Here is a 27,988-nt window from a genome sequence, read left to right on the forward strand (position 1 = left end):
CTATCTGTGAGGAAGAAAGATTGCAGAAAAACAATTCAACCTACAGGCAGAAATATGTGTAGCTGATGAGCCCAAGGCTACGTCTGATGGGTTTATTCCATTCTTGAAACAGTTGTGGGTTGGGGGAAATCAGGGGACTGTGGAGGAGCTGGCTGTAAAGGCCAGAGTACTGGCAACAACTTATGTGAGGCACAGCCAAAGCAACAGCTTTATGTCACACAGGCCAAATTGGGGCCACCAGGGATCAGGATTTGGCTCATGAGGCTGTTTTGCCACAGCCATGCCCACCTGCCCCACACCTGAAGTCAGGTACGGGCCAGAAAAAGACATGGCTTCAAAGAAACAGCCAGGATTGTGTTTGCCCTTTGCCACTCTCACCTGGCATGTTAGTTTCTCATATGGCAAATGTTTATTGAATGCATAAGTTGATCAGACTGTGGCTGGAATCCACCCAGCACTCGTGGGGAAATCTGGCATGATCTCTTAGAGGAATCAAATGAAACTTTAACACATGGCATGATCAAAATCTGTACTTTTATCAGGACAAGTTACTTGTTGTGACCATGAAAATAAATAAAAAAGGAAGGAAGGAAGAAAGAAAGAAAGAAAGAAAGAAAGAAAGAAAGAAGAGTCAGGAGTCTTAGAATGTGCTCCCAACAGTTCTTCTGCAAGCAGGGTTACCCATAGAGCCAAATCCAGCTGCAAGCCTCATTTGTGCCAGGGCATTTTCTTGGCACACAAAGCTCAGATTCAAGTTGCTCCTGCAAATGAACTTGTGCCTTGCTGCCCAGCTTGAACTCGTTGGATGGCAAAGGCAAAAAATCTTTCTTAAATGCACATTGCACCTGCAAAGGAAGAAAGGGAAAATTAGGAGTGCATTCCTGATTCTGTCCTTTGAAGTTGTCACCTGCTGTCATGGTACTGTCAGGTGATTGACACATGGGTGGCCCCACACAGGTAGCACACACAATGGGGGGGGGTTCCTGTTTCCCCTTCCCCAATGTATGCCCATGGAACAGCGATTCCCCACCCTTGGGTTATGGAATATTGGGATAAAATAGTTATTTCCCACTTCTCATGGAACTTTATAAAGAGTTAGCAGACAATGGTGTTTTTTATTGCTGACCTACACCTGACTCCATGCATTCTTATAACGGCCAGTTAGGTAGGGGAGGAAGCACAGAGCAACAAATGGACATTCCAGCATGAGGCTTGGCTTCTGGGTCCCATTATCCAGAAGCCACATCCAATTTGCACCTCCTGGACAACAAAGGCTAGACTCAGGACAGAGGGGATTAAACAAAAAAACATGGAATATGGCAAATTTCCACTCTGCTTTTACTCCCAATTCCACATCGCAGCATGTGCATTGAGAGCCAGTTCTTACACTGTGCTGTTCACATGATTTCTAGGCATGCAATCCTATAAATTCTTTTTTATTGTCTTTCTAGGACTAGACAATATGCACAAGATCACATCACAGGGGCGCTATGAACTGCGGATAGATATGAGAGACGGCCAGGAAACAGCCTTCGCATATTATGACAAGTTCTCCATTGGAGATGCCAGGAGCCTGTACAAGCTTCGGATAGGGGACTACAATGGCACTGCTGGTACAGATTCAGGGCGCATTCCCCACTCGCTACTCCAAGACGTTTTCCCTCAGGCTTAACAGCTCTTGCCTCATCTCACCTACGCGAGAGATCAGCCAATTCTCTCCATGCAAACCAATCACATTTCTATTTATCTCCACCCCCACCCATGTGTTTCATTCTCCTCCTTCTCCAGTTTAATTCATAAGGTGGGAATATACAAATAGGACCCATGCAGCAGCTTTTTTGGAAGTATGCAATGTGTCTCCTGAGGATATAACAAACATAGCTTGGTGGTGATCCTTCTTTGCATGCAAAAGGTCCCAGATTCAACCCCTGACATCTCCACGTAAGATCATCTCATGTCGCAGTGGATTAGATGAGGTAGATGGACCCATTCATCTGAAACCCTAGACTGCAGATTCATATTCTCCCATAAAACACTTGGCCAAAAGATGTAAACATCTGCCTCCCTCTTGTATCTATCAGTGATGATGAGCTTCTAAAGTGGAAGCCAGTCTAATGCAGAGCCAAAAATGGGGTGGGGGTGATTTTTGCAAACATTTTTGTTGTTCTCCCCCCCCCCCATCAGTGAATTTTCAAAGGCGCTCAAAGGGTGACAAAGTGTTCACCTGTTATGGCAACTGGAACTTTCCACTTTCCTCAAGCCATACTGATGGCAATGTGTAGGTGATGGACTGATGATTAAATCTGTACATTGAAATTTATACCTCCTATCCCGTGTTTGTGCAAGGAATATGAAAAGTAGGTGGGCTGTGAAGCTGTTTTAGCAGAGTACAACACTTGCATGTTTTGCATCTTACTAAAGTTTAGGAATAAGACAATCACACATTTTTACCCCTTTTATTTGTTGTCTCTGGACCTCCCTTTCGTCACCCTAATTGCAGAAAGGGAACCACACATTTTTAGTAAGATAAGCAAAAAAGGTTTACTTACATTTCAATGCAGGCAGCAAATACAATACAGGTAAGAAAACCTCTCAGGTACAAAACCCAAAAGTTGGTTTCAAAATAGGCTGTGTGTGCGTGGAGCCCCCAGACACATGTCTGATAAGTTTAGAAGCATGATAGAATAGAAAGTCTCCTCAGAAGCAGAAGGAAGTAAAAAGGACAGTCTCCTGTGTTATAGAATCCCCGCCCAGAGGAGAAGTGACCAAACAGATGTTCCTCACAAGGGAGTTTAAGAACTCTGTGTACTAGGCCTAATTATTTGCTTTGTGTGTTCATAAGCACATGCGCATAAGCAAACAGTTTGAGTGGGGATGATATCCTCTGCCATGCTGCACGCCTTTCTTCACTCTGAATGGGGGAAGGGGGAGAGACTGGCACACATCACTGATGCCAGGGCAGTGAGGAGACATGCCCTATGCCCTCCTGATCAGAATGAGGATAGGGAGCGGGCTTCCTTTGCCATCCGTGATGCTATGAGGTAGACATGCCTAATGGGTCGTGTAATTACACCAGTTGTTTTTGAGGGTGGGACGGTGAGAAAACAGTGGTGTCGATGCAACAGCAGGTGCTCTTAACCAGCCTAGAAGATGCTGCCAGAGACTAACATGGCTCTGGAAATAGCATAAAAGATGCATGTACTGGGGCTGGGGGTGTCAAACAATATGCCAGGCTGCCTGAAACACAAAAGGACTCCCACACTGTGCACCACATACGTTCAGTAACCCCCAGAAGTTGCTTCTGCTTGCTTCTTAATTCAGGCCAGCTCTCACAACTCGGGGCTCATATGCACTTTGCTTGTCCTGCCCCTAGAAAGCAGGGGTCCAAGCAGTTTTCCTCTTGCCCCATGCTTTCTAGACATGGGTCGAAGTAGTTTTCTATTCACCTCACTGCTTTCCCCGGGAACACCTGCCCTTTAACGCTGAATCAGATCAAACGTCAATCCACTGAAAAACTCAACTGGCATTTGCTCCAATTAGGAAGTAAAGAGTGGGTTTTCCCAGGAGAAAGCAGAGGGGAAAGCGGAAGTGGGGACAAGCCCTCAGTGCTTGTTCTGCACAGAGCCAAAACCAGTGCAGCCACCGAGCGTCAAACATACATGCATGAACTCAGCTTGAGCTGTCCCTTCGCAGGCAGAAGGAAAATGACCTGTCTTCTGTTGCAGGGGATTCACTCACATATCATCAAGGGCGCCCATTTTCCACCAGAGACAGAGACAACGATGTTGCTGTCACAAACTGTGCCATGTCATACAAAGGGGCCTGGTGGTATAAGAACTGCCATAGGACCAACCTCAACGGCAAGTATGGCGAGTCCCGACACAGCCAGGTAAGTAGAGGGTCAGTTCAGAGCTGCAAACAGGAGCTCAGCTTCTCTGCTTGTTAATGATATGTTTTGCAAGCCTCTTAGCTCATCAGAAGAGAGCTGCATGGTTAAGAGCATGAGCTCTCATCACCTGGTGACAAGCTCCCTGCTTATAGTGAACCAGCACAGCAGGGAAAGCACTACACAAAGTAGTTTTCTTTCATAGGGTGTTTTTATGTCTGTGTGGAGTTTTTATACAGGGAATCAGGGTTTTTTATTTTTTAAAAATATAATTTCTTACCTGCAGTCTAAAGTGGTATAGCTGAGGCTTCTGTCATCTCAAGTCCTGGTCTGTACAATGCTAAATAATGCAGTGCTACAACTTCTGGGGTGGCAGAGAACACTAGGCTATCGGGGAGAAAATTTATCTCACCTCTCCCTCTTCCAGCTATGTTAGTATTCTACTTAAACTAAGCTTTTCACATGGGGAGCATTCATTAAAATGGTCCTCCTGCCGAAGCCCAAAGCAGTTCTCTTTACCATCTCAGGTTTCTATCACTTCATTTTTCTGAACATGCATATCAGGCCTAATGTACTTTGAATAAAAGTGCTCTGAGGTTTAAATCTTATAATTATAAACAGAATAAAGCCAATCCTGCTTTTTTTTAAGCCTTAAAAGTATTTCAGTAGGAAGTGGTTGTGAGTGCCCTGTTCTACTCCTCATAGCATCCTCCCTTCTTGTTATGCTACCTGAATTATCCAAAGTACAGTGGTACCTCAGGTTAAGAACTTAATTCGTTCCGGAGGTCCGTTCTTAACTTGAAACTGTTCTTAACCTGAAGCACCACTTTAGCTAATGGGGTCTCCCGCTGCCGCCGCGTGATTTCTGTTCTCATCCTGAAGCAAAGTTCTTAACCCGAGGTAATATTTATGGGTTAGCAGAGTCTTTAACCTGAAGTGTCTGTAACCTGAAGCGTCTGTAACCCGATGTACCACTGAATCCCTGCCCTTTGGCAATGACTTTCCCCCTGCTTTGCCCACAGGGTATTAACTGGTACCACTGGAAAGGACACGAGTTCTCCATACCCTTTGTGGAAATGAAGATGAGGCCCTACAACCATCGCAACACCCTGGGGCGGAAGCGGCGGTCCCTGCAGCTGTGAAGGGGCCAGGATCCCTTTTCTGGACAAGCAGTCCTTTTCTGTCATTTGTTTGTATTTTATAATCTGCAAAGGAGAGGACAAAAGGTAGCAGCCTGCTCCATGCTTAGTGGCTGAGGGAAGCCATGACGCCCCTGAGGGATGGCTGACTTTGGTAAGAGAACAACCTCGATGCTTTGCTGTCATTCCCAGTGACTTTATTGAGTTCCTACCCAGCACACCTCCATAAAAGAAGAGTTTTTTTGTTCTCTCTTGAACCTATTAGAAAATGGCTTTATTTAAGGTTTTCCTTCTTAACCCAGTTTCTACTGTACGTGGGGTGCTTCTGTTCACATGCCAGCCTGTTCTGCCAGCGGGTACCAAGGTCGGCTCCCAGAGCTCTGGTCGCCCATTGTTGCTGCTGCTACATGAACTAAGTGACATTTTCACGGTGATGCCTGCTGAGCCAGCAAATGTCCATCAGTCGGGGAAGAAGATTCCAAAATCTGGAAACTTACTGAACCCACTTGCAGAGGCCTCGCGGCTCCATTCCTTTAAAGACCTGGCATTTGGGCCACCCTTCACACAAGGCAGGCGAAGACACTTCATCCTTCCATCCCAACACAAACCCTAGGTCATGTTCTCAAAAACGAATGCAAGCAAATCTACTTGCTCGTGTGTCAAAACGATTTCGGAACTAAATGTCTCTCACCTGTATTGCTCCCATGCTGTACCAATTTTATAGGCACTCCAGCTAAATTTCTCTCAGGCATTTAAACATTTACCTGCTTTAAAGTCAACTTCTGAAAGGGGAGTTTAACAGAGTCAATGTCCCTTTAAAAAGCCTATGTCCCTTCCCCTCACCAGTCCATTGGTGAAAATAACTTCAAAGTGCAGCCACCTCCCTGTGAAGCCACGCATTTTGTGGCAGCGGCTTCCAGTTGCATCGACACAGACTAGTCAGTGCCAACCCACAAAGACTGCGGAGGGGCAGAGCAGAGGGACGCTTTGAGTTAACAACACCAAACCTGAGCCTCTTTTCTGGGTGTGGGGAGAACATCCCTGGGCGTGAAACGTGTGAATATTACAAAAGCAAGGCACTTAACTCCTCACTAGCCCCCATAAAACTCCTTAATTATTGCCTACTGAAATATACTCAGAGTCGCAAAGTGATTTCATGCTCTTTATTCAGCTCATAGTGGTGAGGAGGAATGAATGTCCCTCAAAGTATCTGCTTTATATACATTATTTAGACAATGGGCTGCACATAATTGGCTAATTCCGGAATTCTACTGTAAGCCAATCAGGTTGTGGATTCACTTCAATCTGGAGCATGATTGGGTGGTTCCTGCCAACCAATCATACTGCTGCATTGTTCTAGGACCAATCAGACTGCTGCATTCTGAATCCTATTGTTCTAGGACCAATCAGACTGCTGCCTTTTGGATCCTATTGTTCTAGGACCAATCAGACTGCTGCCTTTTGGATCCTATTGTTCTAGGACCAATCAGACTGCTGCAGTTTGGATCCTATTCGACTCAGTACATAACACCTACCTTCAAGCAGAATGTTTGGAGACTGAAACAACATGTTATGTGGAGATTTGTGTTGGCATCTACCAACATTCCCCACCCCACCGAACCCCCCACCCCCACGTGAAATGCAGCAATGGTGGCCGTCCACCAGGTTCTTTGGAGCATTGCCTGGGATCTGCATGGGATGATGATGATGATGACTAACCCTTCCCCTCCATGCTGTTCTCCTAGTCAGAATCTCCATTAGTCTGCCCCTCCAAACTGAAGCCTCAGCAACTGTTTCTTTTGTTATAACCACAAAAAAGGGTTGTAAAAAAGAATCACAGAAAACTGTCTTTCCCATGATGATAAACCTGTGTCTGCGCTGTCCTGCTTCAGGCAGTGCGGGATGGAGGGGCACACAATTAAATGTTCTCCAGCATTATTTTAAAAAAGAAGCTTACACTTAGAAAACTAGCATATCAGGGGCCTGTCTGGAGTCCCTCGCAGCCTTGCCAAGGAGCTGGACACACAGAGCGGTGGCCCAGGGTGCCACTCCAAGCCAGAGAGGAGAGGTGCAATTTTTGCACACGCACACCCTGGACCTTGGCAGGATCCAACCTAACTGATCCCTAGCGATGCCCCTGGATAGGATTTCTACCTTGGCATCCATTTTTCTATGTGGAGGGAACATTTGGTATGGGAGAACATTCAATCATGTGAGCATCACCTGAGGTGAGACAGCCCAGGTGCAGGCTCTAGATTAAGGATCTAGGCCTCAGCCGGAGGAGTGCAAGAAGTTCACCCAATCCATTTGAGGCACTTGAGGTTATTCTGCCTGCATCAGTTTAGAGCTCTATCGGCCCAGAAAATTGTATTAATTTCCTAACTAGATTTTTAAAAAATCTGGCTGACTAGTCTCTTCGAAGTTTGAAACTCCCATGTCTATGAGGGCTTCTCTGAATCAGTTCTTTCACCCTGCCATAACAGTAGAGTTGTGTCTACTTCACCATTCCAGAAATCACCCCATAATCCCAGAAACCCTACACAACACTGGGCAAAACACTGCATAATGGCATCCTCTCGACCAGACGTGGCCGAACTTGGCCCTCCAGATGTTTTGGGACAACAACTCCCATCATCCCTAGCTAACAGGACCAGTGGTCAGGGATGATGGGAATTGTAGTCCAACCACAGCTGGAGGGCCAAGTTTGGCCACGCCTGCTCTAGACACACACAAACTTGTTCCTGCCTGACAACAGTTTGTCCTAAAGAGTCACATTTTCAGAGGTGGACCACCACCAGGTTAGCTAGTGAAGCTTTTGATAAAAATTGGGCAAAATTATATATGCGACATTTAGAATTCAAAGAACAGAATTTATCCTTTAAAAGAAAAGGCTATTTTCACGGGAAACGCCCCTCTAAAATCAACTACGAGGAGACTGGAGCGACTGATATTCCCTGATTCAGCAATGAGTTTCTCTAACTGTTTAGCAATAGCATAACAATAATTAATATGAACACTGGCCATCTTGGGAGCAGGAGGAAAAAGAAATGTTTCAATTCAAGTGTAGAAACAGTGCAAAACTGCCACCTTGTGGTGAGAACAAGAAAATACAGTGAATGACCTCTATATAGGCAGTATCTATTTTACTCATTGCACAGGAATGCTTTTAAGATAATCTGCAGTTTTGCACATGGCAGCTGATACTTAAGATATAAAAAAGCAGAAACCACAGTCCCACTTGCGGAGGACTCTGTAATACTGGTAGACTAGCCATTATGGGAGAAAGAATGAACCCTCTGCTCTGCAGATTTCAAGTGTGACATGGGAAATAGTATTCCAGAAGGAATTGTTGTTATATCCTGCCTATTTGCTGTGCTCACAGAGCACTTGAAGAAGCTGGCATGAATTAAAATGCAACACAATAACCACAGAACAATATATTAACACAATGCAAGTTTTAAAAATGCAGGCTTGGGAACATGTCTGTGAGTTGACATCTAACTCCTCCAACGGATAAGAAAGTGTGCACAATTGGATTAGGGGATGGCTATCTGAAAATGCTAAAAAGAAAGATGTACATGCACTCTTGAAAAATGCATACACATACATATGCACAGGCAAGATAAAAAGTTCTCACAGAGTTCTTTAGAAAACTGCCCATATCTAATGACGAATCTAATTAAATGCACAATTGTGGGCACAGAGTCTTTCACAGGTAACTAGGTCAGCTCTTCTTAATTTGTCCAATGGAATTCCAATTTAGCAGCATTCACTTCAGTTTTTCTTCAACTGCTATTTCTTGGATTGTGTTGCTTGTTAGAACATGGGGTTCCCTGGAACGGTATTGGAATTCCACAGATCAGTATTATTAGCAACACACACACACACACACACACATTAAGACAGCCTTTAGGATCAGGCCAATCCTCCATCTAATTCCCCTAGCAAGATTTGAGCACAGGCCCCCTCTCCCCTCCTGCAGTTTCCACAACTGGCATTCAAAAGCATTGCTGCCTCCAGCTGAGGGGCCAGAGCATAGCAATTATGTCTAGCAGCCATCAGTAGCGTTCTCCATGAATTCGTCGACTCCCCATTCAAGTGGGAGAGAGTTCCACAGTTTAACTATGAGCTGCATGAAGAAGTACATTCTTTGGCCTGTCATGAAACTTCCAACACTCAGTTTCGTTGGATGACCATGAGTTTTAATGTTTTGAGAGTGAAGTAAAATTTTTCTCTACCCACTTTCTCTATGCCATGCATAATTTTATAAATTTCCATCATGTCACCTCTTGCCTTTTCTCTAAACTAAAAAGTCCCAAGTGCAGCAGCCTTTCTTGGAAGGGGAATCTCTCCAGACCCTTGATTATTTCAGCTGTGCTTATCTAAACCTCCTCCAACCCTACAATATCCATTTTGAGGTGAGGTGATCAGAACAGTACATACAAAATAAAAAAAATCCTTCCAGTAGCACCTTAAAGACCAACTAAGTTAGTTCTAGGTATGAGCTTTCGTGTGCATGCACACTTCTTCTGAAGAAGTGTGCATGCACACGGAAGCTCATACCTAGAACTAACTTAGTTGGTCTTTAAGGTGCTACTGGAAGGAATTTTTTTATTTTGTTTTGACTGTGGCAGACCAACACGGCTACCTATCTTTATCTAGAACAGTACATATTATTCCACATGCAGTCACACCATTTGTATAACAGCATTAGGATATCAGCAGTTTTATCTCTCGTCACCCCTATTTGACCCTGCAAAAGTTAGCTCAGGCCCTGGGATCTGCTCTGTATCTACTGTTGTGAAGACCGATTCCGCTTCTCTGCATTCTCCGTATCCATGTTTAGCGCAACTTCAGCACCACCCAAGGCTACAACTGCCTCCCTAAACAGTCTCCTGCTTCTTGTTGGCATTAATGTTTCTAGCAATGCACTCCTTAGATTCTTTTTTAGCAACTCTTCCTGTCTGCTTGCACTTTATTGCCAAATTATGGGTTCCTTTTGGTCCTCTTCATTTGGACAAGATTTCCATTTTTTTGAAGAAAGACTTCTTCACTCTAACAGCTCCTTTGAGTCAAATGATTTGACTCTGCTCATTAACTACGCTGATTTCCTCTTGGCTCTCCTGGTGCTTCTCTTGGTCTGCAGTGTACACTCCAGTTGCGCTTCTAACATGGCTTTTCAAATAACTCCCAAGCATTATAGAGATTTGGGCTAGATGACCCTTGAAGTCCCTTCCAACTTTACAATTCTATGATTCTATTATTCTTCCCTTGGAGAAACTCTACTCTGGCAGCTTGCATCGTCAGGGAACAATATATAAACCTGTTCTGTCATCAATACATGAGGGGCCTGAATCTGTAGACTAGATTCAACAGACTGAACACACAAAAGCAGAAAGGAACTCAGTTAGAACATAGTTGAGCATTTTTAGGTAGCTTTCCTTTCTCTCATGGAGCACCCGATGAGCCAAAAATAACTTGAATATCCAAAGGTGGAGCTAGCTGCTCTGGCACCTGGAGCAGCACACCTGCTTTGCACCTGGGGGCAGGGCAAGCTGCCTGCGGGGGCAGGGTGAGTGTCCCAGGGGGCGGTGCCCACACCAAGTATCCCAGGGGGGTCAGCACAGCGATGTCACCCCCCAAGGGATGACACCAGGGACAGGCCACACCCACCACACCCCCTTCCTCCGCCAGTGTGAATATCCATGTCCTATAATGTGGCTGATTCTATTGTTTCCTGTGGCAATTCGGTCATTAGCTCAGTTTTTTAGGCATTCTTCCCAGAGCAACAAGGCTTACCTACAAGAGTGGCAGGTTTCGTCAGAAAGCAGTCTCCATTGCTGTAGTGGCATTTTCCCCAGTTAAGTCATTGACTCAGACACTATTAGCAAGGTCTCCACCACCAAACCAACCCCATAAACCCAACAGGCCACAGACAACTTGTAAGCATCTACTGGTGCTCTGCTTGCATAAACCAACAGAGAATTATAAGGGACCCTAAAGGCTAAGGGCTAGATCCATGAGCACTTTTGGGTGCTTATGGGCTGGTATGTTCAACTCCTTCTTCCTTTTCTCTTCCTCCTCCTCCTCCTCCTCCTCCTCCTCCTCCTCCTCCTCCTCCTTCTTCTTCTTCCTTTCTTCTTCTTCTCTTTCCATGCCATATGAAGGAGTCATCCACTGGAAGCGGTGGAAGCTTACACACAGGTAGTAGTCCACAGCCCTTTAGGCTAACATTAGAGTCTTCTGCACGTTTACCTAAAAGTAATCCCATACACTCTTGCCACAATAAATGTTTTACTCTTTAGGAGACCACTCTTTAAGCTGCTTGTGCTACAACAGACAAATGCGACTATTCTGGAATTATGTCACACAAACTCCAGGCGTCTGCAAAATGGCTGAAACACCCACCCCTTCAAAAACAGATCCTCAGGAAAAAGCATGTGCACTTCAAAACTTTTGTGGACATTATGAAGCCATCAAGGGCACATCTATTAGATCATATAATGTGGACTAGTTACTCCCTTTTCAAGCTGAATTTTTATCCCTCCCCCCCCTTCTTTGTATATGCATAAATTGGTATATTCCAGGCATGGAAAAGGTGGGCACTGAACACATTTGTACTGTGGAGGAGCATAAAGCAACAGTGTGGCCGTTACTGAAGTTCTTTCTTGCGGGGAGCTCTCTGTGGACAGGGGGGCTTCTGCGTCTTTTTCTCTGGCAGCAGCACAGCACACAACTTGACAGCCCACATTTGGAGCCATTTCCAAAGTGATTTTCAGCTTGCAACACACTGCAGGGAGCTGCTGCTGCTGCTGCTGTCAAAAGGGCAAACAGCTCCGTGGCATGGACTGAAAGCAGCTCCCAGATTGGTATAGTCCATAACTACAGAACCAGGGAGTGGTAATTATTCTGCATTACTACATTCAAAGAAAGAGGAGATTTAGGTTCTCTGTTCTCCATGTTGACACAGTATTAAAAAGTTCATTTTTCTATCCTACCCCTCTCAGCTTCTTGAAAGGCAGAATGGGACAAACATTGTCAGAACAGGAGATTATACCCTTTCCAAGGGGAAAAGAAGCCTCTGTGACAACCCACTGTGATGCTGGAGTTTAGTGGGAACACTGAGAACAGCACACTCCCTTCCAGTTTATTATGTCCTTGCACGAGTGAAGGCATTTCCCTTCCTTGTGGATATAACTAGGTGCTCTTTTTATTATTCTCACTAACCCTTCAATCCACGGTGCTGACAGCACTCCAACAATACTGCCTAATGGCTGGTGAGTAGCTACAGTAGTTCAGATATGGCTGTCTCAACAAGGGAAGATAGTTAGGATGGGATGGGAAAAAATGAAACCAGATCCTGCTGAGAAGATCAAGCTGCATAAAAATCCCTAGACTTTGGCAAGTGTCATGGTAGCTTTTTCAGAGGATGATGACTCAACAAAGATTTTGAAAACTCTGACCCCCTCCTTTGTATATGCATTATTCTGGAACTGTGTTTATTATTTAATAGAAGAAATAAATGAGGTGGCAGCTCCCTCAGAGAGACTCTGACAAACTAAACCTTACCAGTAAAACAATGAGGGAGAGATAGAAAAAGCAACTGCCCTCCCAATGATCCCGTAATGGAACCGTAGCTCAGAGAATGGGGATATACGCTTGTTAACCATTGTTAACTAGTATTTTTAGTCCTGATTGCTCTTAGGCTCTGTATAGTTCCTTTTTTAATGCATTTTCTATACGTTAATAAAAGATTCCAAAGGAGAAATGGGTGTGTGACTGGTCAATAGATACTAAGCAATTCTTGAGAGTCGCTTTCTGGCAATGATTCAGAGGGTTAACTTGGGCCCAATCCTTCCCATCCCTCAGTGTAGTCTTACCCGTTGCACGCACCTACCATCTCCCCAGGTTTTGCATGATTTCTAAACTCCGAGACAATGCGATCGACACACCCACCTGCCCTTGTTGCTGTATCCTCCGAACACATCACTCTCGCTGCCTTTCCCATCACTGTGGCCACATCAGCCCAACTCTGCACACAACCTGCAACCAACTAGAACTGAATTTGTGCTGGCAGCGTAGGCCTACGTCTAGATGGAATGAGTTGGTTGGCTGGTTTGGGGGGGGGCGTGGGGGGGAGGTGCCACTGACTCCAAAAAGCTACCAAGCATTCAGAACCAGAAGGAAGAATGGCAAACAAAAACTTCCTCCTGAGCTTGAGGAGAAAGTGTTAAGTACCGTATTTTTCGCTCTATAGGATGCACCCGACCATAAGACGCACCTAGTTTTAGAGGGGGAGAACAAGAAAAAAAATTTCTCTCCCTCTCTGCGAAGTGGCAGGAGAAACGGAGCCCCTTCCATTTCTCCTCCCGCTTCTCTGAAGGGGTGCTGTGAAGAGTGGGAAAACTGTGCAGCGCCTCTCCAGCAAAGCAAAGCCAGGAGAGCCAGAGGGATCGGTGCACACCAATCCCTCTTGCTCCCGCTGCGCTCCGGAGGCTTCGCATTGCTTTCGCTGAAGCCATGGAGCCTGCATTCGCTCCATAAGATGCACACACATTTCCCCTTAATTTTTGGAGGGGGGGAAAGTGTGTCTTATAGAGCTAAAAATACGGTAGATCCTCTTTTGCTTTCACTTCTGATATGAGGTCTAGCACTGGGCAACTCCAGGATTCTGCTGTTCCATTTTAGCAGCAGCTACACCTGCTTTATCCACATCAGAGATTATTGCACAGGCAGGTTAGGAACACGGGAAGCTGCTTCACACTAAGTCAGACCATTCATCCATCTAATTCAGTATTGCCCCACTGACTTGCAGAGACTCTTCAGGATTTCAGGTGGGGGCTTCCCCAGCCCTCTGTGAAGATGTCAGGGGTTGAACATGGGACCTTCTGCATGCAAAGCAGGTGCCCAGCTACTGACCTCTAGCTCCAGCCAAGAAGATGAGCGTGCAAAGCTGCATTCTACTGAGTCAGACTGCTGGTCCATCTTCTAGTCCAGGACTGTCTGATATGCAGCACCTCATCAAGTCCTAAGGAAGACATCTTTCCTTGCCTTGCAATATAGTATTCTTACAAAACGCCAGGAACTGATCCAGGAACTTTTTCTGTGCAAACTTAATTGGGTGGGGCCATCTATTTCTAGTTGCTAGACACTGAAGGTCCCACCTAAAACACAATTAATTAGTACCTTGCTTCCCACAGAGTGGAAGGTTTGAGTAGAGCTCAGGTACTACAAAGTGGAAATTAAAACAAAAGCACCACCTCATTTAAAGCACAAATACAGACAAGTGCCCTGGATTCTCAACCAGGCTGCAACTACAGAGAGTGGAAGAAAGAGGGAAATTCACTTGCCACCAAGAGAATGCCAAGTAAACAATGCTGTTAAAGCCTTTTCCAAGATGCACTTATTATTATTACAACAAATGCATGGTTCTATTGTTTTTGTCACTCCAGCGGACGCATGCACACACACACACACAAACACACAAACACACTCTGTCTGGGATAGCAGGATAAAGGCCTCCAGACCGGATGGTTTGACATCTTCAGTGCAGTTCAGAAATCAATATAGTTGCATTGTTTCCTGTCACAAGTAATCTTTATTGTAAATTGCAAATGCACACCTTCACACTTACATGGATGAAGTGACAACAGAATATGACCCCACTGTCCAAACTGCCTTACAGCAAGAGCAAGGTCCTTCAGGTGCTGCTGCACTCGAACTCACATCAGCTCCAGCTACCATGGCCAATGGTTGGTGATGGGAGTTGTAGCCCAGTATCAGGGACTGGGCAGAGGAGGAAAGGTGGAGGCCGCCTCCCCATCCTGACCCTTCCAGGGAGGAGGAAGAGGAAGACAGTTTTGATTTACAACAGGGGTTTGAGGGAGGTTGCAGCTCAGAGGCAAATGAGGGGGGAAGTTGAGAAATAATGGGAGAGGAGGAGGAGAAAACAGCTGACGGACACAGCGTCTTTAGAAAGCATTCCAGACCCCCCTCTCCCAGAACCCGACAAGCCTGAAAGTAGGAGAGCAAAGAGCTCAAAGACAGAGGGGACGTAGCAGCACCCGTGGAGGAGACGAATGAGGACGTGGGAGAGACGGAGGTAGAGATTCACTCGGGACAAAGCCATTATCCAAAAGGCTGGGTTCTATAGCCTTGCTCTATAAATACTGAATTAAAATAGGGCGGGAAGAAACATTGCCTTGGCCTTGTACGTTCCTGGGCAAGCAGCCAGGAGGCGCTGGCAGCAGCCTGACACCCAACAGCATCTAAAGAGATGCAGGTTTGCCACCCCTGCCTTCCAGGCTGATGCTCCATCAATCTTTTTGCTTTTCAGTCTCTAGTGCTGCCGCTTCTTTCTTTTTGTCCACCACTTCACAGCAATTTCCTTTAACAAATATTTAGCATGTCAAGATACAACAATTATTCGGATATGACACCTACTCTTCAGTGGCTACTGCAAGCAAACAGGTTCTGTAAGTAATTTATTTATCCTGATCCAAAAGGAGATAGCAAGTCTAATCAAAATCCGGAACATCAATTACAAAGCTCCCAAATTAATTTCATCTGGGAGCACGAAAACTAGGAGTGCTAAATGTAATGGATAAGATTCTCAACAGCCTTCTGACCAAGAAACAAAGATGATGGCTTATCAACATTTTAATATGTCTGCCATCTAGGAAGGCTAAAAGCATCAGCCACAAATGCTGTTCTAAAAGGATACTATGTCACTTCATAAAGGCAAGACAGCACTGCAGGGGACAGGCAACCGTGTGCTATGATATCCATATGCAATAGTATATCCTTTGAATATATGCTATTTTTAATTTGTTTCTAAAGAGACTTGCAATCAGCTTTCTCCAATCAGCCTGAGAATACATAATTTAATATTAAAGAATCACCCTGTTTAACCCAACACATGCATTGGCAGCTGTTTCATCAGACTTTTTTCTTGTCACACAAAAAGCAAAGGTAGCAGCCACGTGGATGCATAAGGAAAAAATACGAAATCTAGGCTAGGGCAATACCTTTATTAAACCAACCAAAATGTTACCAAGTAGTAACTACACCCATGACTTCAACATTAGACAATCTTTCCCTCCTTCTCCCCTCGCCCCGGTTTTGTTGACTATCTGGCCGGATAAAGAGGTTGGGAAGATTTAGAATCATGCACATTTTTGCAACATTTTGGATTTGCGCAACCTCCCAGTCCAAAACTACGGCTTTGCTGGAACCCCAGAACCTGTGCATATCAGTGGTGGAAAACCAGTAAGCACAAGAGCGCTGCCCCCAAAACCCCCCAAATTTCACTACCAAATGTAAGTTATCAAAATCCCATAATTCATTTCTGCACTGAGAACATTTTCCCTTCCTTGGGTAAAAATTGCACTTGCCAGTGTTGATTGAGAGGCTGTTAATCTCATGTATGCCATTTTGGTGATGATCTCATTGAATTGTACTCCTAAGGTATTTTTATTTCTTTCATACGCTCAGTGTCAAAGACATCTGGAGACTGCTTCTGCTGTCTTCCTTTTGATGTCTTCCTCCTTAAAAGAAGGAAACATCACTACAAAATGTTTCCTTTGAAAAAAAATCACTAACCCTTTTTAACAGCCATTGCAGCCTAAATCATGTAACCAAGTCAAGTGCCATTTCGTCAGCATGTGGGGCTGTCATTCAAGATGGAAGGCAGGAAGAAATTGGGGACTCTGAAGTTCCTCAACAATATTATTTGTAGAAGTGCTGCAGTAATCAGGCAAGTTTTATTTCCAAGACAAATACTACGTGGCTGATATGCAGTTGTCCCAAACTTACCTTTTGTCTGGTTGTATCCACTTAAATTTCCATAAGGACATAAACATTTCATAATCTTGGTGTGCAAGCTATCCAGGCTGAATAAGAGTGTGTGTATCATTGAAAGCAATGAACAACTTTCACACTAGAATGTCCAAATTCTACGAGTCTGTGAATCTTCACAAATCCCCATCAGGAAGCAAAAATAGGTGCATCAAGTTCATCGTTGGGCCGCCATTCATGGCTGAAGGGTCACAAGTTGTGAAGGCCTGAACTAATAGGTTGAGCTGGAGAGGTGAAAAGAATCTGTGCTGCAATCCTGGCTTCTGAGCTATGGAATGCACTTGGGGGCTTTGGATAAATCACCATCTCACAGGGCCAAATTAGATGCTAAAGACATCATAGTGGTTTAGCCCTTTCCCCACCCTGCCAGGGTCCCCATTAGCAGGGGGAAACTTTGATAATACGGTGCCCTGAGCTTGGACAAATTTGGTGACCTCGCCCTGCTAATTATTTCCTATTTAAACAATAATTCCTTTTGGTACAGTTGCTTTTTGTGGATCTTCTCAGTAGGTTCCCACATAAATATAGGATAGTATTATTTTGCGTCCCTTCAACTTGGTGTGCTGTGCAGAAGAACCACCTGCACCTAAATGCGAGGCTGGTATTAGGTTCACCTTCCCCAACTGTGATGGCTCTGGAAGCAAAACACAATTTGCAGCCTCTGAGCAGTAATTTTTATCAGGACTGGCAGGGAAAACAAAAGGCTTAAACATCCCTCCCACCCCTAGTCCCAAAACTGCTCAGGCTTCTCTCTGGCTCCCATTTATATAACACAAAAACCTGCATGTCAGTTTACACAAAGTCTAGCTTGGTTCTTAGTGATCATGAACAACTCGGCACCTCTTGGGGCCCGACTACAAGTTACACAAAATTCGGGGTAATTTCCGCAAACATTCCCCTCTCAGGCCCCCACCTTTTGGCAGAGAAAACATACAATGAACCCATATAATTTCCCTGCAGGGGGGAAACCCAATGAAGGATGCTTTTTTTTTTTTTTTTTAAGGAAAAATGACACTCCCTTTCCTCCATTCTGATTGAAGTTCCATCAGTTGCTTTTTGCTTTAAAAAATAACTCTGGAGAAAATTACTGTTCACAACAGTTGTCTAAAATAATAAGAAGCTATGTAGCTTGCAGTGTTGCTGTGAATACAATATAGATTTTTTAAAAAAACAAAACAGTGTTTGCCTTGTGTTCACTGCCCCCGGCTCCAAGTAACAGATCAGAAGCTACTTCCAACCATTATAAGGCGTTGTATCCTGTATTTTGTGATGTTTTCCCTCTGGGTTGCCAGAAACAACATTTGCTTTGATGTGTTGGTTTTCCTCTAAAACATCTATCCTTGTGAAGCTTACACCTCGCTGAGGATAGAAGCCCTTCCTTACTAAAATGAGGCAAATGGGAATAGCTGTCTGGAGCAAGGCTGCTCTCAGCACCGGCTGACAATAGGAAGGTGCTTTCTTCTTTCCCATCGTGCACAACTATCCGACAATTTCTACCGAGCACCCCTTGTGCTTCTGCTAAAGCTCTTTGGTCTGAGGCCTCTTTGTCAGCCTCCACATCCTCAGCAAAGAAAGCAGCCCTCTAAGGATTTCCTCAGGAAGGAATTCCTTGTCAGAGCCAAGAAGCTACAAAGACAAGAAGGTCTCACAACAGGAGACAACAAAAGCAACACTAATCTCTTCAAGCACCACAGCGTGCACTCAATCACACATGGCAGCCAGACTCAACCCAACAAGGGCTACGCAAGGTGCCCCAAATGCCAGAATTGGCAGCCACCAGACAAGACTTATTTTACTCATGCCATTGCTATTGGCCATCGTGTTGTGTTATATTGTTCAGCTTGTCTATATTGCAACACAGGGGTCTGTTTAAGCATCTGAATGCTAACAAAAATCTCAAATGTTATTTGGGACAAGAAGTTAACTTCTGGGAGCTCTTCTTCCTGAAATAACAGCAGAGGCACACACCACCAATCTATTTTGGATAATTACATTAACTGGACTGATAAATGTCTAGACATTGGCCACCTATGATTGGCATCAATCTGTTTCAAGAGACAAAGGAGTGTGCCTCCAGGGGTGAAGTCAAACTGCTTGGCTGCAGGAGTTGCATGAAGGAGGTGTACAAGGCGCCATCCAACCGCCTTAGGGACTCCACTCCAGATTTGTGTAGGGTTTTACTCTCTAGCCCTTTCTTCTCCACAAGGCAGCAGAGCTTTGGGACCAGAGTTTTCCTTCTCCTCGATGGGCTACCTTCCCAAGTTGACAAGCCTCATCTGCCCCTCAGTTTCCTCTACAGCATCTGGAGAAACCGCCTTCTTGACTGTTGGACCCACTATTGGTCTTGTCTGCTCAATTCCTAACTCACCAAAGGTTTGAGACCCATCTGCTCTCTTCACCTGGTTTAGCCAGCCAGTCAAAGCCATTTCCCAGGCTGTGGCCGCTGTTGCATGCTGACAGCTTCCAGGCGCCACAAGTGAGAACTGAGTGCAGGCTGGGGAACAAAAGTAGACAAGCTACCCCAGAAGGAGCACGGTATCTCCCCCACCAGAGGTACTACCCCTCCCCTAACACACCACACATTGGCCATCACAACAGTAGAATTACATGCCCTTGTTTTCCCTAACATATCACAGGGGGGCAATTGCCTTCACTGTGCGGTATTACAACCAAATTATAGTACACCCAGTAAAAGTCTGTAAATTCACATTTATTCAGAACCTTTCACAAACACTTTCTATAATGGAAACAAACCCTTTAGGGAAAACGATCATGGAGCTAAACAGAACATGTAGCTTGGTTGACAGAAAATGAATTAGTTAAAAAAAACCATACTAAACCAGCAAAAAAGAAAAGTGTCAACTCTTATCTAATTAAAGCTTTAGGCATGCCAACAGGGTGGAACTGGGCACAATACTCAGTTTTTTGGACGGCCGACATAAGCAGGGCTGTGTTTGAGCAACTGCCTCCTTGTTGTCTGTTTCCCTCAGAACTGTAGTCTCCAGGTAGGGAGCTGAAAGGATGTCAGGACATATTTGCTATGTCTAGAAGAGTTATGTTTCTAGAAGGTGGTGCCAAAAAGGGAAGCTCCGGTGAGGCCACAGGCCAAAAATGAGGTTACTCTTGGAAAGAACTACAAACAGCTGCCAGCTGCAGCTGGCACCGAATGGAAGGCAAGGCAGGGAGCCCAGATACATAGAAAAGGAAGTGCCTTCGCGACAGAAGCAGCAGCAGCAGCAACAACTGCAAAATAAACCTTAAAGGGCCAAGTGTACTTAGGCTCTTGGCCACATCTCTCTGGCCAGCCAAGAACCATAAAATGGGGGAATACCCAAACAGCACCGATCAGCTAACAGCACATTCTGTTTCATAGTTCCGCATTTGTAAATTTCCATTCCACTGTAAGGAGTCTGGGAGCATGTGTGATTCCTGTGGACACGCTTGTGGCGAAAAGACCAGGGAGGTGTTGAAAATTATTACACATTTCTGAGGGAGGACAGTGGGGAGCTCCCTACCCTTCGCCACTCTTGCCTACAATTCCAGGTTCACATGCTCTGTTAGGTGAACAGTATGCTATGACAAATGGCACCTACAAAAAATGGCAAAATGGAGAGTTTCAGTCACCAAGCCATCATCTATTCCCTCCCCCAAAAAAGATACTCCATACTATGCCCTTCTGCCAGTTTTCATTTCCTTTTCCTAGCTCTTCATTCAGCTATTTTTTGCAGCTTTTGCTCCCTTAGGGTCCCCGCCATCAAAAATATCCCCCCGCCGCCAGCAAACCTTGGGGCTCAATGGCCAGGCTCTTCTTTCTCACTAGGCCTGTTTTTGCTATGTGCCCAGCACAACTCAGCACCTGAGCTCACCAGATGACGATGGCGATATTATGGGAACTAATTTAGGTATCTTTTTAAATCTATTTCTCTGTGTCCAAAAATCAGTATCTAAAAATTTATATGCAATTATTATATCAAATGATATAAACTGAAAAGTTTATTGTCAGTCTCATGTGCGGTTGTCAGAATGAACCTTAATGACAATTTTGTAACATGATGGGCATCTGATATTTTACACAATAATGTTTTCTTTGGGGGGTGGAATCAGTAGTGTATTGAAACATTCAATTGTCTTTTACAATATCAATGAAAAAGATCAAATTTATCATTTAAGAAAACTTAAGAAATTCAGAAAGCAAAAATGGTTATCTTTGTTGCTATCACAAAAATATATGGAAGAAAATTAGCCATTTATTAAAGAAATGACAGGCGCCACTGCTATAGGTTTCCACTTGGCTGACACTGACTTGAAACCAAGGTGGAGCCTTCTCAGCCTGGTGAGGAGAGGAAGTTTCTGTGGGAGGGGAAATAAGGCCCACAAGCACTGCTTCCTATGCCCTGGTGGGGGTTCACCCTAGACCACCCGTGGAAGCAGGAAACAGAGTCCTCCGTTTGCTGCATGGCAAGGGAATCAGACCAGCTCCACAATGAGCCCTGCATGAAGATTTTGGGTGAACAGGAAAGGTGGAGAGACGCAGCCCTTGGAAATTGCATGGCCTGGACTCATCTCACAGACTGAGAACCTTTGCTGGTCAAAATCCTGACCTATCAGTGGGCTCTGCATTCTTGTTTCATCAATTGTCTAGCAGGGGGGAAATCATCCACTTTCAGATTTTTCAGCATTTCAGATCCCTAAAACGAAATTTAGGCTTCACTTCTCAGTTTTTGGTGGGATTTAAGCACAGCACTAATGACCCAAGATAAGCAGCAATCAGCACAGGAAAATACCAAGAAAAAGACCCAGTTTCGAAACAATATAGTACATATTTTATTCAGGAAAATACACATTTTACTGAAATATGCATGTATAACTGCTCACCGCTTTCAGAATTTATCTGTCATTGATTATCTCGTCTGTTGTTTTCCTGTATTTTTTATTGTAAGCTCCCTGGAGGCAGGGGGCTATCTTTGCCTGGGAAACTACCTGCCCCCATGTAGAGTGATGCTGCTGTATACAACAAGCCCACCTCAGTAGGGCTTACCATTTGCCAGATTCAGATGAAATGGTGGTCTGTGATTTGCCGCAAGCCCAGATTAGAGACTGCTACGTAAGCTCCTCTCTTGGCATATATAGAGGGAGCCTGGAGCCCAAGACCTGTGTGTTCTCATTACACCACAGCACAGCTCAAAATCACGCCTGAAAGCAGCTTCTCTGTGTTAGCGACCAAAACACATTCCCCCTAATCTTGCTGGAGTCTGCATCTCAGCTCACATCCTACCCACTTTGAAACATCACCTGTCTTCAGAGGAATGGGACTCCTAGTCTTCATGATACTCCCCAAAAAAGGTGGAGGCTGGGGTGGGAATAAAAACCATGATCTACAGAAGGTAAGTAGTAGCTTTTGTAACTTTGAGGCAGAGCTGAGGGAAGTAAGTTTGACTAAAAAACAACAACAACAACAACAACAACCTCAAGACCCAGTGAAAAGATGGGTAAAGTGAGCACTTCTGACTGAAGTGTCCGCTGTTTCCCACCAGATGTGCTGAGCTGGACAAACTGAAGGTAAGTGGGGAACTTTGAAAGAAGGAGCTCTGCTCTTTTAAATGGTCACCTCCACACCCTCTTACGTCTTGGTTTCCAGCTTCAATAAATAGCCACTGTTGACATACCAAAAAAAGAAGAAGCTAAAAAATAGTCTATTTTTAGGAAACCTACTTCTAGCTCACTTTATTTTTAGTATTTAACTGGACTGTTTCTAGGGGGTGGGAATGGAGGAAGAGGAGGAGGCGGCAATCTTGGAAAATGCTCTAAAAGGAATGCTGTTTGAGGAGAAAGATTTTCCATTACTCAGTTTAATCCCAGTCAATACGTGCAGAGAACCAGAGTGGGAAAATAATGTTGGTATGGACACAGTCCTCCCCACCCCCCACCCCCAGAGTCGTCTTCTTCTGTAGAAACCAGGGGTGGGGGTGGCTAACTTGTGGTTCTCTAAATGTTATTGGGACTCCAACTTCCATCAGCCCCAGCCAACATGGTCCATTTTCAGAGATGAGCCAATCCTGCCTTATACAGCCTTTCCAGACAATACTTGTGTTTTTAAAAGTGTTTTCAGAGAGTTACGAGGTGTGCAAGACACTAATGAAGGACAATTGTAAGAGAAATGTGTTTGCACAAGCCAAGATGTTGGTGTATGTGCTTCATGAATCTGCTCTTCTTTCCACAAACACTAGCTGCATTCAAGAAAGTAACAATTCAAAGTGCTAATTTGGCACTGGAGGAGAGGTTTAACCTCATTGCCTTTATTTTCCCTGGGGTCAACCCAACTTCCAAAGCCACAAGATTGGCCCTGCAAAGGTAAAGCTCACCAAAGGCAGGATCACAGGTCCGTGGTGTAGTAGACATTTGCTAGCTGAAGGTCACAGGATCCCAAGTCCCTGGCGTCTGAAATGAAAGGTTGAAAGACTCCTGTCTGAAATTCTGGTGAGCTGCTGCGAATTAGTGTAGACCAGTGGTTCCCAACTGGTAGTCTGTGGCACCATTCATGTAACAAAAACTACCATAGAGATATCAACATTTTCAAAAGTCCACCGTACTTAGCTAATTGGAAACCGCTTGTGTAGACCATACTGGGCTAGATGAACAATAGTCTGACCTGGTATAAGGTAGCTCTGTACATTCCTTAGTCCGGAGTCCCCAGTGGGGTGCCATGGGCATCATGATACCCTCAGACCAAGGCTCCTTGTCCATCCCTATTTTATTTTATGTCTGCTTGGATGCAGAGGAATGGTGGGAGGCACCAGCTGGGGAACCACCAAGGGAATAAAGCTCAGAGCCCGGGGATTGGTGGTGGGACGACAATGAATGGTCAGACTGGGAATAGGAGGTGTCAGAAGCTGAAGAGGTAACAGAGCTTAGGACTCAGCTATACAGCTGCAAATAAAATGTGTTGTAAAGTGAATATACAATTGTGGCACTAGACGGCGACTGTGAGCTAAAGCAAATTCAATGCATTTTTCAAAACGATTAAAAAAAACATTTTGACAATGTTTTTAACATGTGTGTAAATTCCACCTTAGTGAGCTGGGAGAGTCTGTAGTGGAGAAAAGATCGGAAGCAGAAGCAGGAGAGTGGGAGGAGGGAGGCCAAGAGGCAAAAATGAGTTAGGCTGCTGAAGAAGCAAGGGTGTCTCCGCCTCCTGCTGTCACAAAATTTCTTCCCCCTTGGTCTCCCAGGTCCAGGAGAGGCATTAAGTGGGAAAGGCAAAGGTGGGCACACTGGCACTGTCTCAGATTGCTTGGGTAAAGGCCTGAGACACTGAGACTTAAGCAGCAGTGGGAAGGAAGGAATCTTCAGTCTCCATAACTGCCTCACAGGCGCAAGACCTACTCCTGACATATTATTACTTTTTGGTTTTATGTTTTTAAGAGGAGTAGATGTTTGCCTGGATATGCAGATAGGGGCAATTCTGAGAGGCAGTGTCTTTAGTAAGTCAACACAGTGATAAATAAGAACTCTCTCTTAGCAAAAGCACAAGGGTTACAATGCACTCGACAGTAACAAGAAAGGAAACCACCAGCAAGGTGCACTGTTACAACCACTTCCTCTTCTCCTATACAGAACAAGAACGAGGTTTCAGTATTCTTCATATACTGTCCTTACTGCTTTCTCACACGTCCTTCCTTTCCTCCTGTTCCCTCAGTCTTTCCTCTCCCCCAATGTTGCACTGTGGTTTAGTGATGCACCACTTTGGAGCCTCAAAGTAGTGAGCATCATTTTGATAAAAAAGAAAGATACAGCAAGGTAAATACCATCAAGTCCATCGAAACCATCTAAAGTAGCAAAATCAGTAAACACCCACCATTCAGGCCAGACAGGCATTTATGAGCCACATCCTACACTTAGCATGGAAGCAGCTGATCAGCATTCCACCCATCACTTGGAAGCCTGGTTAACTTGCATCCCTCCCACCCTGGGGCTCCAATCTCTCACCTAAGAGTGTCCATCTTTCCATCCAGCTTCTGTTTATCAGCCAACCCTTCTTACAACCACCCTGCTCTGTGCTTTTTGTCTTTCATCTCCCTTATTTCCCAGGAAGTCGTCTTCCTACCCATCTTTCTGGCCCAAAGTTTCTGCGCCTCCCTACCTTCATACTCTCTTCTCCTACCACGGACACATTCACTTTGGGAAGTCTTGCACTTTTCAACAGGCCCTAGTGGAGAGTGTGGCTTCAGGAGGATTGGCTACAGATGTGTTTGTCTTCAAAGTAATGTTGCAAAAATCAATCATGTCCACATATCCCACCCAGAAATGTCTATAATCCTGTGGCCTGCCTCAAGCATTCATGCATATCACAGGACCAAGGTGTTAAACCCTGTTCCCAGATTGCCCACCTTTTTAAAAGTTTAAAAGCAGTCCTACGGGGATGGGGGGAGGGGAGAGTCTGATTGGGACCACAGCAATGGTGGAAGGAGGGAGACCATCTTCTGACTTGATCCACCCAAAGCCGCAAGGTGGCAAATAACCCCCGGAAAGGGTTAAAATGGGGGGAAGCATTAAACGAACCTTCTGCCAGTACCACAATCATAATCAAATTGCCTCTCCCTCTGTTACTGCTTTTAATATTTTACAAAAGTAACTCACATCTAGTTTGGCTTTGAGTTTCTATGAACTGTCAGCACCAGAAATTTATACATTGAATAAGTAAGTTATTTATATGCCCAGAAGTTTTTCATCTACTTATAACCAACCCTGTCCTTAAATAATAAATTGCCATGCTCACAGCCATAGCTGCTAAATTGAGATTTTTTCCCCCCAGGATGACTTAAGTATGAGGCGGCAGATAGAAATCTGGAAAATCCCCCTTGGAGCCAGGTAGAGTCACGGGTGCCCAGAGCTGGGTGACTCAGGTGGGTGGAGTCCAGAGCCCAACCATTGTGGGCAAGGGGAGCAGGGAGATCTTCAGACAGCAGTGGCTTAAAAAAAAACACAACCCAGAAATATTCCATTTCTAAATACAAGCGCTCTTTGTTTACACGGAAGCTATCATGTCACAAGTTCAAAAGCCTGCTTTTCACAAAAACATTTTTTTTGTGACGTGCATCCACTGGCCCCTCCTGGCTATTGAGCTGAAGATGACCAGATGCAAAGCAAAGGGTTCCTGTGACTTTAAACAAGGAAGAAATGTCAGCTTTGCTCCCTACCCTAACACCTGCAAAAATTCAGAATCTTGTACAGATGTTAAAAGAAAACAAACCCTGTTCTCTTTTACATCTCCTCCCCCCAGCTGAACCCAAACTTAAATTAAGCCACAGCTACTCAGTCACCCACCCATACCCACAAGAAAACTGTAGACCTGCAGAAATGGCAAAGGAGTATGCTTTGTCTAGCACAGGCCTGCACAGCTTTGGCTCACCAAGCCAAATACAGCCCACCAGACAAGCAACTCCAGCTTTTGCTCTCTGCCGGGGACTATTTAAAAAGGCCACTTATTGGCCACATGAGAGGCGGTCTTCCTCTTGCTTGGCTCTTGAGTTGTGCATACCTGCTCTAGTGCAATGCACAGGCGAGTACATTCAGCCAAGTCTGTGATCCAGGGAAAATGTTTTGGGGGTTTTTTTGCTCAAGGATCACATTCCCTTCTGACCAGTGTTTAGGAGGCTTCATGTCACTGGCGGGCAAGGCCTAAAACAAAAGTGGGCAGAAAGAGTCAAATGTAAATTTTAGCCTTTGTACAGTATGCTAAGCTTCTTCACACCCAGTCATCTGTCTCCATGCAGGCAAGAAAGAGGCACTATCAGAGTTCAAGCTTACATTCCAGCAAGGCGAAAACATTCAAGGAGGGTGCAAAGCAAGGGCAAGTGAAGGGTGTGGCTTGAAAGGATGTGTTGCCTGGAGAAGAGTCCTGAGCACCCGCTAGAGAGAAGCCCGGCAGGCTGCATTTGCCCCCCACCCCAGGCCTATGGTTCCCCATCTTTGCTAAAACCCGACACAAATTTACATGGCGGTAATGAGCCCTGTTAAAAGAGCATGCATACAATCAGCTGGTTTGGCTATAGTCCTATGCAGACTTACTCAGGAGCAACTCCTGTTGAAACTCATCCAGGCTGTCAGTGTCTGTGAGCGATGATGGTGGTGTTCAGCTAGTTGCTGGGAATCACAGGAAGCAAGAGGGCTGTTGTGTTCATGTCCTCGCTTGCAGGCTTCCCACAGGTTGGCCACTGTGAGAACAGGATACTGGATGAGGTGAGCCTTCAGCCTGACCTGGCAGAGCTCTTCAGATTTGGACTGTGATATGAACTGGTGAAAAGACTGTGATCCTGTAGTGGGGGGGGGTTGTACTTTATATCCCGCTTTATCACTACCCTAACATTCTCCTTTCCCTTCCTCCCCCCCAACAAACACTGTGAGGTGAGTGGGGCTGAGAGACTTCAGAGAAGTGGGACTGGCCCAAGGTCACCCAGCAGCTGCATGTGGAGGAGCGGAGACTCGAACCCGGTTCACCAGATTAGGAGTCTACTGCTCTTAGCCCCTATACCATGCTAGTACACCACTACTCCATGGGGTGAGTGCCAAACCCCATAAAAATCACACTTTGACTCACTGATTGTCTAAAAAAAAGAAAGAAATTTCATAACAGGAAATTGAGTTAAAGGAGGGAGAGGAAGCAGGTACTTTTCTCCTTTTTTTAGTCCTTACTGAGGTCACAGTTTCAATGCCCTTTCTGTCCTTCCACTTCATTACCTGCTGTGTAAGTGGAGGAAAGCCAGAGTGGGACTGATCCGCTTCTGTTTTTCCGATGATCCTCTTTGGGTGATCCTCTTCTGGAGGGCAGCGAGGGGAAGGGTGGTTTGGAGGAAACTAGGACAAGTCAGGAGTGGGACTCGTGGATATGGTTAGGCTCCCCATAGCCGCCCACTCCCCATAATCTGAGCCCTGGGCAGCGGGCGTGCAGGGTGAAAGTTCCTGGACCGAAAAGCGACACACTTTTCGACCAGGGGACGCACAGCAGTCCACGGTGAAGGTGGAAGTATCTGGGCTCCCGACGACCGCCCTCTGGCCGGCATCTCCCCGGCCTGTTTGGGCAGCGAGTCGGGGACCGAAGGGAGTCCGG

The 27,988-nt window shown here is 45.2% G+C and overlaps 1 protein-coding gene and 2 long non-coding RNA genes across 5 annotated transcripts in view; 2 read left to right on the forward strand and 1 right to left on the reverse strand.

The window, feature by feature from the left end:
• Positions 1–5,282, forward strand: part of TNR (tenascin R) — a 381,470-nt gene extending 376,188 nt beyond the window's left edge. For all 3 annotated transcript variants that reach the window (XM_081865105.1, XM_081865107.1, XM_081865106.1), the window contains 3 exons: positions 1,452–1,613; positions 3,726–3,889; positions 4,909–5,282. In XM_081865105.1, coding sequence (XP_081721231.1) covers positions 1,452–1,613; positions 3,726–3,889; positions 4,909–5,028 — 446 coding nt within the window. In that variant the 3' untranslated portion in view covers positions 5,029–5,282. The remainder of the gene's footprint in view (positions 1–1,451; positions 1,614–3,725; positions 3,890–4,908) is intronic.
• LOC309343553 lies at positions 582–27,922 on the reverse strand. Its single transcript, XR_014157334.1, has 3 exons — positions 27,619–27,922; positions 26,950–27,174; positions 582–845 (listed from the first exon to the last, which is right to left on the reverse strand). It is a non-coding gene; the product is annotated as an uncharacterized lncRNA (long non-coding RNA).
• LOC309344085 lies at positions 11,159–12,793 on the forward strand. The gene is made up of 2 exons (XR_014157613.1): positions 11,159–11,263; positions 11,521–12,793. It is a non-coding gene; the product is annotated as an uncharacterized lncRNA (long non-coding RNA).
• Positions 27,923–27,988: the final 66 nt, after the last annotated feature.

This window comes from Podarcis erhardii (genome assembly GCF_964252035.2).
Source record: "Podarcis erhardii genome assembly, chromosome: 6".
Lineage (NCBI taxonomy): Eukaryota > Metazoa > Chordata > Lepidosauria > Squamata > Lacertidae > Podarcis > Podarcis erhardii.